This window comes from Eschscholzia californica, unplaced genomic scaffold (assembly GCF_041429995.1).
Source record: "Eschscholzia californica isolate CP2 unplaced genomic scaffold, dmEscCali1.0.p SCAF_3, whole genome shotgun sequence".
NCBI classification, from domain to species: Eukaryota; Viridiplantae; Streptophyta; class Magnoliopsida; order Ranunculales; family Papaveraceae; genus Eschscholzia; species Eschscholzia californica.
The window spans coordinates 27,772,573-27,785,404 of record NW_028238420.1 but is presented as its reverse complement, the minus strand read 5'-3'; the positions used below and the strand labels follow the sequence as shown (position 1 = coordinate 27,785,404).

General features: G+C 35.8%; 2 protein-coding genes across 3 annotated transcripts; one reads left to right on the top strand and one right to left on the bottom strand.

The window, feature by feature from the left end:
* Window positions 1–223: 223 nt before the first annotated feature.
* Window positions 224–4,186, top strand: LOC147549319 (glucose-1-phosphate adenylyltransferase small subunit, chloroplastic/amyloplastic-like). Its single transcript, XM_086670124.1, has 9 exons — window positions 224–960; window positions 1,738–2,034; window positions 2,196–2,465; window positions 2,580–2,759; window positions 2,928–3,031; window positions 3,125–3,236; window positions 3,401–3,499; window positions 3,626–3,745; window positions 3,828–4,186. Exons 1-9 carry the CDS (start codon window positions 697–699, stop codon window positions 3,942–3,944), a joined length of 1,563 nt encoding a protein of 520 aa, XP_086526250.1. The 5' UTR covers window positions 224–696; the 3' UTR covers window positions 3,945–4,186.
* A 1,268-nt stretch (window positions 4,187–5,454) lies between these two features.
* On the bottom strand, window positions 5,455–8,669 carry LOC147549318 (putative galacturonosyltransferase 4). 2 transcript variants are annotated; one of them, XM_086670024.1, is made up of 9 exons: window positions 8,450–8,669; window positions 8,289–8,348; window positions 8,155–8,192; window positions 7,956–8,040; window positions 7,687–7,871; window positions 7,113–7,384; window positions 6,667–7,024; window positions 6,000–6,575; window positions 5,455–5,871 (listed from the first exon to the last, which is right to left on the bottom strand). In XM_086670024.1, the coding sequence occupies exons 1-9, from the start codon at window positions 8,451–8,453 to the stop codon at window positions 5,596–5,598; spliced, it is 1,854 nt and encodes a 617-aa protein (XP_086526150.1). In that variant the 5' UTR covers window positions 8,454–8,669; the 3' UTR covers window positions 5,455–5,595. The 2 variants fall into 2 exon arrangements, with proteins under 2 accessions (XP_086526150.1, XP_086526149.1); XM_086670023.1 differs by having other exon boundaries at window positions 8,289–8,539.
* Between the last annotated feature and the right edge of the window lie 4,163 nt (window positions 8,670–12,832).

Sequence of the window (12,832 nt, the reverse complement as noted above, 5' to 3'; positions counted from 1 at the left end):
AATCATGTTATTTTATTTTTGTGGATGGACAAAAAAAAACCGAAATACCCTTGAACGGGTCTGGAACGGGTCGATCCATCCCCTTGATACATGCAGACTCTATAGGTGTTTGGGGTTAAAGGAAATTGACTAAGGTCAATCTCCTCTAGTCCACTCCCATAGGGAGAATAGCATTATAGTGGCTGGGTGTCTTTAGCCGCACTCTCAATAAAGTATGGGCTATGTAGAGAAAGAATTTCTCCCAGGTGCAAATAACAGTTTAGCTGGGTCTCAATAAAGTATCTGACTCTTAATGTTTCGTACCAAATACTACCCATTTGATAAACAAAAAAAAAACCTCCACAAAAATTGACAAATCTTAAACCTCCAAACAAACAAGACCCATCATTAATGTGAAAGTCATTACCGGTAAAACCGGTTACTTAGTCAACCTTATTCGTTTTAGCTACCTCGTATTATGCGTTGCTTGTTATGTTAGTATAACCCACTTCCTAATTAAAGGTCATCTCGTAATTTTCCCTAATCCCAAGTGGCAAATATTTCCTCTGTTTTAATGAATGAAGAATATCTTCTCTCTACTCACATAAACTCTCTCTCTCTCTCTCTCTCTCTCTCTCTCTCTATGATCTCTCTCTATGATCTCTCTCTAGACAAACAAGAAAAAAAAAAAATGAGTTTGAAGAGTGAGTGACTTCAATGGCGATGACAGCTATAGGAATTCCATCATCAAATCCTCCAACTAGGGTTATCACTCCAAAAACTACTACTACTACTACTACTTTCCTTAGACCTACTAACCAAAATCTATCTTCTTCATCTCACATTTCCTCTGATCATATTCCATTTAAAAAAGTTTTAAATCGCCGGCGGAATACTAACTCTGTTGGTAGAATTCCGTTTATAAAAGCTGTTTCTGATTCAAACAACTCTCAAACTTGTCTTGATCCAGATGCAAGTCGAGTATGTTCTCACATTTTCATGAATCTTTTGTTAATTACTCTCCTCTTGTTTAAATTTCATTTCAGTTAGGGTTTTAACTTTTAGTTGAGTAGAATCTCTTTTGACTGTTTTCATTCTGCTTCGATCCGATCTAATTTGAGGTTATCAAAATGCTGTTGGAAAATTGAAATGTAAAATCTTGTGAAATTTGGAAATATGAGATGGGGTTTAGTATTTAATGATGGATTGATGGTTAGGGTTAGTTTATCCTCATTCTGATTTAGGTTTTCTGTGTGTAAAATATAATTTAATCTGATAAATCTGACAATGGGTTTAAATTTTGTTTAACAAATGAGTTGAATTTATTAATAGAAGAAGGTATTATTACTGCACCAACTAAACAACATTCTATTAAGTACAATTAAGATCATTAATCAGACCTTAGATCCCACCACAAGCTTTTTAATTATAACCTAAACTTGTGAAGATGGATTAATTATATATAACTTTTCTGGTTGATGTTATAGTTATTGTTTATTAGATTTGATTTTTGTTGTTAGTACCCTTCTTGGATTTAAATATTGTACTTAGTTAGAGATTTGGTAGATTATTTTTAATAACAAGAGGTCCAGTTTTGTGATGGCAGAAGTAATCTGTAAGATCTATATTACAGAATTTGTTGCTATCTTTGACCTAATTGTGTCATTAATTGAATGTTCATGATATAATAACTGTTAAGTATCGTTTTCGTTTTGGGGGTGGGATATGACATAAAGTGTTTTATGTGATTCTGTTCAGAGTGTTTTGGGGATTATACTTGGGGGCGGAGCTGGGACTCGTCTATATCCTCTAACAAAGAAGAGGGCTAAGCCTGCTGTTCCACTTGGAGCAAACTATAGGCTGATCGATATTCCTGTTAGCAATTGCTTGAACAGTAACATATCGAAGATTTATGTGCTCACACAATTCAATTCTGCATCTCTTAATCGTCATCTTTCTCGGGCATATGCTAGTAATATGGGTGGATATAAAAACGAAGGTTTTGTTGAAGTTCTTGCTGCTCAGCAGAGCCCTGAGAATCCAAACTGGTTCCAGGTAATCCAAAACTTAGTCCGTAATTTGAAAGCCAGTTACCATCTTCTCAGTATAAACATCTCGTTCTTTTTGTTTTTACGGTTCTATTCTAGTGTGCTTTCTATACGCCGGAAACAATTGTATGCTCGGATTCCCTGTGACTATGGTTTTGTATTATACAGGGTACAGCTGATGCGGTACGTCAATATCTATGGTTGTTTGAGGAACACAACGTTATGGAATTTCTAGTTCTTGCTGGAGACCATTTATACCGTATGGACTATGAGAGATTTATTCAGGCACATAGAGAAACAGATGCTGATATTACTGTTGCTGCATTACCAATGGATGAAAAACGTGCCACTGCCTTTGGTCTAATGAAGATAGACGAGGAAGGACGGATAATTGAATTTGCCGAAAAACCTAAAGGAGAGCAGTTGAAAGCAATGAAGGTAAGCAGTGAAACTGGTTAGGGTTGTCTTTATACTGACTAGTATTCAATCAACGTAACACCTTAATCCTAAAATTAACGTATGTGTTTTACTGAATTTCTTGATTTTATTCAGGTCGATACTACCATTCTAGGCCTCGACGATAAGAGAGCGAAGGAGATGCCATTCATTGCAAGTATGGGTATATATGTTGTCAGCAAAGATGTAATGTTGGATTTACTCCGGGACAAATTCCCTGGAGCTAACGATTTTGGAAGTGAAGTTATTCCTGGTGCAACTTCCATTGGAATGAGGGTACATAACCATTTGCTTGTATCTGGAACAATGTACTTTTCTCCGAGAATACTCGTGCTGAATGAGAAATGTGGACTATCCAGTTATTATGGTCCACTTTCGAATTATTTACAAAAACAATTAACCTAATTGGACAAGTTTCTATTATACTGACATTTCGACTTGTAGGTACAAGCCTACCTATATGATGGTTATTGGGAAGATATCGGTACAATTGAGGCATTCTATAATGCAAATTTAGGGATCACCAAGAAACCAGTACCAGATTTCAGGTATTCTTTTTAGACAGAATCGAGATTAGTATATTATTTAAAACCTTTTTTCCTCATTGTGGAACATAATTTTGACTTTTAACTTATCCTCAGCTTCTATGATCGTTCCTCTCCTATTTATACTCAACCTCGATATTTGCCTCCTTCCAAGATGCTTGATGCTGATGTGACTGATAGTGTTATCGGCGAGGGCTGTGTGATTAAGGTATGCCAATCCGAATACTTCATCCTATGTTTATGTTTGTAAACTTGACGAATATGTCTTCAATGTGTTAAAACACCCAAGGTTTCTTTCTCTTTCAATACCGAGGAAGAGTAACTGGTTCCGAAGTTTATAAAAATGTTGTTCCCCGATTTATGTTTGTGCAGAATTGCAAGATTCATCATTCTGTGGTTGGACTCAGATCTTGCATATCAGAAGGTGCCATCATTGAAGACACATTATTGATGGGAGCAGATTATTATGAGGTAGCTCATTTCTAGACAACAAATATACTTATTGAATGCAAATCTAGTAGGCATATTTAGACTTTTATAGATCGATTGAATTTCGTTCATCAGCAATTCCTGTTTATGTTGTTTGCTTCGTGTCAGACTGATGCAGACAGAAGGTTTCTGGCTGCCAAAGGTAGCGTCCCAATTGGTATTGGAAAGAATTCTCACATCAAGAGAGCAATTATCGACAAAAATGCTCGAATTGGAGACAATGTGAAGGTTGTCAATCACTTTCTCTTCTAAATTTGTAAATTCCAGGATAATTACGTATTGTTAATGTGAGGAATACTTTGAGTTTCAGATAATTAACAGCGACAACGTGCAAGAAGCAGCGAGAGAAACAGATGGGTACTTCATAAAGAGCGGAATCGTGACAGTGATTAAGGATGCTCTTATACCAAGTGGAACCGTCATCTAGATCATCGTAACCTCTCCTGTCTTGTCATGCATTCTTTGATAGTTTATTTTCTTTTTTCTCACACCCTGAGAGTGATGGGTTGTATGAAAAATCTTCTCTTTGCTCATGTTTATTTGGGATATAAATATTAGATTAAGATACTTTCTTTTTTCATTATTTAGTTGTTAAGAGATGTTTAAGTTCAGTTTAAATTGAAAAATATATTAATACTGGTTCCAAGGGGCACCAGTTTATTTGGAACCTACCCGGAACTGAATAGTTTATGCTGTTTTGATCCTCATTTTCATACACGATAAGGATTTAGTATCCCATACGACTTTAATACCTATTGGGTCCTCATTTTCAAGAAGTCATCAGATTAGCCTATACCGTACGTGTCAGTTCCCACGAGCACACGAGTAAACCCATGATAGAGTCATCAGGGTGGGGGTTCCAATAGAGCTCTACCACCTAAGACCAACTCTGACCAGGGAGTTGTGAAATCGACATGAGCCGCCACGGCGGCACCTTGAACCCTTTGCAGACACAAAGGCAAGAGAAGAAGTGGATCAAAACCAAATATATACCCCTGAGCCCTCCTTGTGTCTTGAAACGGAGTAGGGAGGTCTGCATTAGCTCGGCACTACGATCTCTATTTTGCCTAAAGACGAGCACTGACAAGGCCGTGGCCCGTGTGGCGGGGGTTGCACGCCGATCCCCCGCCCAAGGCCCCCCACTATAAAGCCCCTACTTTCTTCTTTTTAAAATTGGTAAAGACAGATTTAGACATCTAAGTTACAGAGGTGTAGTTGGTACACTAGTTGGACTGTGAGTGAATTGCACAAGGTTCGATTCAAATTATTGTCTTATAGCATATAAGATATTAAAGGCCCATAAATCCTGTCCCTCCTCTCTTTTAATTCTATCTTTTCAGAGTCTGATTTTAGATTGTACCACAAGAAAGACTCCAATTGTCTAAATGGTTTGGACAAACAACATTTTTCGTTTTGAATAGATTATCTTGAATTTTTTTCGATGAATTTTATTGGTGCAGTAACTTCCAACAGGATCTGAATCCTATGTTCTTGTCCTATATGTAATGTCTCGCTCCGAATTTTTTTGTGATAGTTGTTGCTGCTGCTGAAACTTTTTTGCAAACTGTTGCAACCCTTTCGCGAACTCTTTGTAAAACCTTTTGGAACTTAGTTGCAACCTATTTCAAATCCTTTTGTAGATAGATTTATAATCATTGCAATGCACTGGAACTCATGATGATAATTATTCTTCGACGGGTTCTAGGGCGTTGCTTCGTTACCCCTCGTTTTTATGTAGAAAAATTTCCGAGCAATATAGAATTTGTCGGTCATTTCCTTATTCTTCTCTCTAAATATATATATGTCGTACTATGATATTTTAACAATCAATCAGGACAAAGTTTAAAATGTTTGACATCTAGTGTCTAACTTGTATTAAAATGTCTGATTTTAGGTTGATTTTAGATTCATTTAAGTAAGATAATTGGGACAAAAGAGAAAAATAAAACACCACCTTCTTAAAGAAAAGAAGCAAATGCTACCTAAAACAATATAACATCTGCCAATCTAATAAAGAATATCTCACATTCATTGATGCCAGAAAACAAATTGAGAACTATTAACAATGTAAGGTAATCTTAGGAATTAATGTTGCATTCACGAAGATAAACTTGATTATAGTCGATGAATTTAGTCCAATAGTTTTTGTATTTTGGAATGCCCATATCGAGCCATGGTTTCATATTACCATTGTAATGTATAACTGCAGCTTCTTCTATTTCCTTCTTCTTCACATCCGGATCATACCCGAGTCCTAAAACATGCCAAGACGAGTCAATCGGAAAAGTATGGTTCCAAAATGTTATCAATCCAGGAGGTAGTGTTCCTAACTTCCAAAGTTGTCTGTTATGATTCTGCAAAAGCATAAAACAATTTCAGGATCAAACTTCCATTCTCATGTTTAATATTTGGCCAAGACGACGAGTTAATACTTAAGATCGAAATTGCATAATAAACTTTCTATTAGAATACATAGTCATACCAGTTTCTGCCACGAGTGATAAACGTCGGTAATGTTTTGTTTCTTCCATTCATCTAAGTCGAAGATATTCATTCCATATCCCCACCCACAAGCACGAGGGTCAAATTTAGTAGAAATGATAGGATTCGAGAAGTTTAGGTAACGATTAAACCGATGAAAATTCTCTCGACAAGTTTCAACTGCACCGTTAACTTTCCCTTTCAAGTTAAGTGACCATAACTTGGTGAGATCTTTCTGAACTACAACGTCATCATCTAGAAAAAGAACTTTGTTGAGCTTCGGGAAGATCTCTGGTAGATAGAAGCGAAGATGATTAAGGATTGAAAGGTACTTGGGATTTCGGAACTTCAAGTTTGAATCGGACTTGACATGACGAGTTTTGACATAATAATCGATCATGGATCGAGAACTAAGCTGCTTCAAAACTGGATTATAAGTTGAATTTAACCATGTGAATTCGTCAATGTTCTGAATTTCTATTGAAGCTTTGCCTGGTGGATTAGCAAGAAACCACATTCTCATTGCTGCATAGTTAAGTGTATCAGTAACTATATGGAAAACATGATTTGCTGGTTCCTGTCAAACATACCATTAAAATATTCAACTATCGACGAAGCTTCGGATGGTCGGAATAGAAATAGGTTACGGGAGTAACGACATTATTTACCTTGGCATGAGAAATGGTCGAATTCACGACAACAGCTGAAGCTAGTACATTATCTGAGAAAATAGCATAGTGATATAGGCGACGGTCATGAAGTTTCTCCTGATTCTGGAATTGCTGCTGACTAGGGTTCAGGGAATAATACTCCGTTGAAAGACGTAAAGAGAGACAATGAAAACCCTTACTAAGAGTCTTTGCTGCGAGTTGTGTTAAGAACAATGTCTGCTTTTTGTGAACTCGGAGTTGTTCTTCCGTTGAATAAAGAAATGAACGAAGCTTCTTTATTACACCAGAACAATCTTCCTGAATCTGCCTTCCCTTCGCCAATGTTTGCTCCATTGCCATCATTTTTCCGTAGGCACTGCATTCGAAAATCAAAACCATATGTTAAACAAACATACGATGAATCTATATATATATATATATTGATCAAGATCAATGTGACATACTTCCTAGGTAGCTCTGAATCTTTAGTAGCATCTCCAATTGCTCGTTGAAGTTCCCGTATTCTAAACCGAAGCCCCTTAATAAACTGGCCATTGTTTTTAGTGCGTGCAAGACCGAGATAGACTTTAGCCCTTATGAGCTGATCTTTCAGATGTCGGAGACGGCTATCTGGACTATCAGATAGCCGACTTCGTCTTGGAGTCTTATTCTCTGTGTTTGTCACAGAATCACCTTTCCGAGAGCTTTCTCCAGATTCTCGCATAATTTTACTTCCCTGAGAACGAAATTACTACTAAAACATATTAGATTAAGTTATTGGTGCATATTTGGCGGTGTTTGCTTTTTCTAATTGTCTGAATCTGAATCATCTAACTCAAATGGACATCACATTAGCCAAAATCAACTATTCAAACGAGTCAAACAAAAATAAACATTCTGAAATCAAACTCGAGCTGATTCAGAGTTAGATTTTTGTCTGAGCCAGAGTTCTCTGGTATCAGACTCTCCTTTTTGGGGATTAATTTTTTGCAGTTGACTATCTTTTCAAGAAAAGTACTAAAAGTGAAGTTAATTTACCATTTTACTTGAGACATTTTCAGATTCCTGGTCCACAACATTAATTTCATCATCTTCCTTTTCTTGTTCTTTAATTAATTCTTGTTTTTGAAACCTAACCCTTCTTGAAGTTGTCTGCCTTATGCGGTTATCATCTTGACCTGAATTTCCATCTTCTGTGGTTGATAAAGCTCTAGGTTTACGCCCTGTTTATTTTGAACATTGAAAACCTAATAAACAATCCAAATTGAGATTTAAACAATCAAGATGACAAATTTGAATAACATTACCTTCAAGAAATTTTCCAATTTCACCAGATTTTCTAGAATTGAGCAAATAAATGTCTCTTGATTTCTCCTCTTTGAATGACAAATCCTAGTAATTTGAAATAGAATTGAATAAAACAAAGAGAATTAAACATACCCATTTCTAATTTCAAAGAAATAAATTGAAATTGAATCATGAATTAGGGTATTATTAATTACTTACTGGAGTAAAATCATTTTCCTCAACAAATCCTCTGTTTCCTGAACAAAAAAATACACAAAAAGTTATCAAATTAGAGAAGAAAAAAAAAACAGAGTCCTGATAATTCAATTTTATAATTAATTGAGACAACTTACTAGATGAATTAGTGAATAAGGTTCCAAGTTTATCAGTATAAAGAAGAAGTGGAGCAAAAACTGTGATGAAGAGTAAGAACAATAATAGTTTTTTCATCATCATCATCATTAACTTCTTCATTGTTTAAGAACAGAGAAACATCAGCAATTTAAAAACCCACCCATTCTCGTGCAAGTAAAGAAAATCTCTTACTTAGGAAGTAAAAGGAAAATGAACTCAATTTGGAAATTTAATTGGACTGGTATTTTGAAGAAAGAAGAAATAATAAAATAAAATTTACTTTTTGGGAACTACATTTATTAATCTAAAGAAGATACAAACATAATTGAAGGAGAGAGAGAGAGAGAGGATTTATGAGTGATTTGGTGGTGCTGTTAGATGTCATAAGTATAGAAGCTGAGGGGTCGTTTTTGTAAGGAAAGGTTAAGCTGACGTGGAATTGAATAAAAATAGTAGTACTAGAAGATAGTAATGGTGGATTTGGTGGTGAATGATGGATGTGAGGAGATGAGAGTGTGTTTTTTTTGTCCACCCGATTCTAATCGTCACTAGGGTTTTCCCTATTATATATATATATATATATATATATATATATAGGAGGGAGGAGGACTCACAAATCACTTGTTGTTTTGACTATTTTTTTAATTTTGTCACATTTTAGCTCCTCAGTCATTTTCAACTCGTGAAATGATAAGTGTTAGGGAGATTTTATAGGGCCTTCCGTTTTTGTTTAAAGGCCTCCCCGTGACTCGGTTGACTTAGTAAAACTTCATTGACTTAATTTGGTTAAAAGGCCCTCCTATGGAGTGGGTGAAACAAACCCGCCTTTAAGGGTGTATTTCACCCACGTTAGCAATTTAGTTAAGAAAATCATAAATCTTCCCAAAACTTAAATCCCTATACATTCTTCTTCTTCCGCTCTTTTTATACCAGAATTGTCATCGCCGACGACCATTAGTAACGGGGAAGGTTCACCGAAATTGTGCAACATCTCATATTGTTGTTGCACTCATCTCTGAAGCTACGAAGTATCTTTATTGTTGCAAACCACCATGGATGAAACAACTTCCAAATTTTTGATGAAATGGCAAAAGATCCAAACATCAATTTTTGGACAAGATTCAGTCTCCCAAGAGGTATATGAACATTTCGTAACAATGTTTTACATGTGTTTATGATCTATTTGTTGGTTGTATTAATTTTTTTGTTCAACACAGAGCTCAAATCGATCTGGTTCCACTGAATAATGTGAACATGATACGGTGATACCATACCGAATATGGTTTCTCTTAGTAAAAAAAAAATAACCGATGGGAAAACACCGTAGTGGATTCATTACCTACGGTGGGCTCGAGATAGAGCGAGAGAGAGGAAAAGAGAACGAGAAAGAGATCGAGAGAGAATGAGAATAAATTTGCTTGATTTGGTGGTGATTGATTTTAGAGAGAAAGAGAGGATGAAAGCAGAAACGTTGAGTTATGAGGAAGATGGAAGAGCGGTATGTTGGGTTTTACATTTATCAAATACATCTCTAATCATCTTACTAGTGTTGGTAGCAGAATCTCAATCATCATATGATTCACACTAAGTTTTCCATGATCTATACATGAACTAATCAATGAACTAGTAGAATGAAGAAGAATACCTTTATTCGCTTTCCCACGAACTAAATTCCGACCAGTATTCGGAAGATAAAGAGCTTCAAGTGTAGCTCCTCTATTTGAGACACCGAATTGTATAACTCGAACTCCCTTCTTTCAGTCAGTTAGGACCTTCTTGAAGGTTGAGATGAAGAACTGCTTCTTCTAGACTTGATAAATAAAATGGGAACTTTTTCTCTAAAATCTTCTCTCTCCAATAGTTGTTTGAAAAGAGTGATTTTCTTCTGAGAAATTTCCACACCTTTTCAGAACTCATAATGGGGTTTTATATAGGCATTACCTTAGTAGAGTCCCACTCAAATAAAAAAGTCCCTCAGAAAAGATAAGTACAAGTTAGTGTTAAACTAACTAGGACTCTTAATATGGGGAAAACCCTAATTAGGGTTTCCCCATGGTGTGGTCGGCTAGAGTATCCCTTAATGGGCTTACTCTGCCCGGCCCACCCCTTTAATAAGGCTAGTCGGGGATCTTCTTTTAAGGGAATCCTTTGTTGCCCCTTCAAAGTGAGTTTTTGCCTTTTCGGAATTCTCTTTCGAGTCTGATTCTTTCTATCTCTTAGATTGGATCATATCCATCTATATACCAGTTCCCATTAGTCTATTCTCACTGTTCAAGTTACCAATTCTTATGTGTAACCCGTTGTAGTATCCGGTCTATGTTAGCCGCGGATAACCGAATTGATCCGACAATCGTAAGCGGCTTCTAGCTAAGCATTACGACTCCTAATTGAACCGGATTGATTGATCTTCCAATAAAGTCATCATTATCCTATGAACCAAATACCTCAATCCCGAATCATGGGGGTAGAACCGTGCCTAATGTTTTACTAACTTAATCTCGGATCCTATCAAAGATCCAAGTCCATAAGGATCTTAAGTACTTATTAAACTTCGGCCTTAAAAGCACCACAAGGAGGAAACTTTTTGATAAGTAATAAGAAACTAAGATTATACCTTTAAACAATAACATATTTTCCTTCTATTATTTTCTACTATCAGGATCCTTCAAGAACCCGAACTAATTCGTTTAACAGAAACAAGAAATTGGAGCTTCTTTCTTTAGATTGCTTTAACAAAAATAAATTTAAAATCGCTTGGTGATTTGATAGAAAAACTATTGCGAGTTTAGCTAACAAAAAATTCGAAGGCATCATTTCTTTTTCTGTTGCCGTCGAGTTTTTCAAAATAACCTGAATTTATATTGGTATGGTTGTGAGCAATTTCATAGGTAAATATTTTCAGGGAAGTTATTCGTGCTTAAAAAATGGAAAAAATTAATTTGTCTTTTAAATTAATATTTTCAGGGAATCTGCCCAATTTCCTATATATTTTAACCATTTTACTTTGTTCACTATTATGAAATTACAGAAAGAGAGATGTAATTTCTTTTCTTTTTTTAAAACAGAGATGTAATTTCTTCACACCCTTCTTCTTGTACCTCTCTTTGTTCTTAAGTTGAAGTGTTGAACCATAGCTTATTTGTAAGAAATATGGTTAATCTCTGTTTAAACCCTCTAAATAGGACGATACACCTGTTTGTCCCTTCAACTGTGAGATATAGCATTTCTAGTCCCATTTTTAGCCAAGTCTTGAAAGAGATGTTAATTTTAGTTTATCTTCTCTAGGTTTATTCTATCTTTATAAGCGGGGCTTGATTATTCCATCCCTCGTTAACTTTGCTCTAATTAAGTAATTTAACTTTTCCAGAAGATTTAACTTCTATAATTAATTTGAAAAATTATTAAATACTAGGTACATATGTTGGCTTAAAGTCGTACGTGGTACGGGAACACTTAATAGGTTAGTCATATATATTCCTTTAGTAATTCAATTCCAAAAACTATCCTAAGAGAGTCCAAAATCATCAATAAACACAAATAAGTGCTCTTAATGGGTAAGGCTAACAAGTCCTGTACTAGTCTCCCACAATATTGGGAAGGACTACTTAAAAGAAATAACAACACAATTATAGGGGAGGTGTCATAAATTGGTAAGAAAAAATGAACCATCTGAGCTCATTATTTTGCAGAAGGAAACTAGTACTAATAGATTTTGTAATATTGTCAAAGTAGTTGGAAATAATGTAATGAGGAAAGTGTCGGTGGCAGTAAAGGTTAGAGTGATGAATGAGTCATATTTCACTCTTACCAAGCAACTTGCAAGTTAGAGGCCCACGACAATATCAAGTTTTGACCTTTAGCGTGAGACAAGGTGGGCCGAAGAGGGAGTCACCCTTCCTTCTTACACACGTTTGGACGAAATGAAATGTTAATATCTATCTATCTAATCTAATCTAATTCTAATTCTATTCTAATATGTATAAAAACAGGTCAGTTGATTATTTTGAATAAGTCTGACCGTTCATTTTTGGTGGGAACTTAATAGAGATCACATCCGACGACTGGTATAAATTAGGGGGTTGATTCCCAAAAAAGTTTCAACTTATTTAAAAAACTAGGGGGTCAAAGTGAATTTTGTTTACAAAACATTAAAGACACTTCTCTCACCTCCATCCCATCCCCTTTCTGTTCCACGTCATCACTATATCTCCACCTCATCATCTTCTCCGGCGATGGTCGCCAGTCGGCTAAAATTTTCAGCGACAATCAAACTTTTTTAACAACATTATAATGAACAATCTTTGAAAGAGGTCATGACATAGCTCTTCGATGAGGGTCGGATTTTTCTTGACGAAGCTCACTAGCTAGAACAATCATTTTAAGATTGTTCAATGGTAATTAAGTATTATAAGTTCTGAAGTCTTTCCAGATCAGAACAAAGCCTTCAGCCAGAGTTCAGAGCACGGGAGCTCAGAATGTGTGTTAAGGGTCAGAATGAAACCTCAAAGTACTATACAAGGGTAGGAATGTTCAGTTTCAAGAG

What these genes read in the sequence shown, in the direction of transcription:
- LOC147549319 (XM_086670124.1), top strand. Translation starts at nt 697, where the DNA reads ATGGCGATGACAGCTATAGGAATTCCATCATCAAATCCTCCAACTAGG. An exon ending in TTGATCCAGATGCAAGTCGA is followed by an intron (nt 961 to 1,737) that starts GTATGTTCTCAC and finishes GATTCTGTTCAG; the next exon opens with AGTGTTTTGGGGATTATACT. An exon ending in GAATTGGAGACAATGTGAAG is followed by an intron (nt 3,746 to 3,827) that starts GTTGTCAATCAC and finishes TTTGAGTTTCAG; the next exon opens with ATAATTAACAGCGACAACGT.
- LOC147549318 (XM_086670023.1), bottom strand. Translation starts at nt 8,409, where the DNA reads ATGAAGAAGTTAATGATGATGATGATGAAAAAACTATTATTGTTCTTA. An exon ending in CTTATTCACTAATTCATCTA is followed by an intron (nt 8,193 to 8,288) that starts GTAAGTTGTCTC and finishes TTTTTTGTTCAG; the next exon opens with GAAACAGAGGATTTGTTGAG. An exon ending in CGACCATTTCTCATGCCAAG is followed by an intron (nt 6,576 to 6,666) that starts GTAAATAATGTC and finishes TATGTTTGACAG; the next exon opens with GAACCAGCAAATCATGTTTT.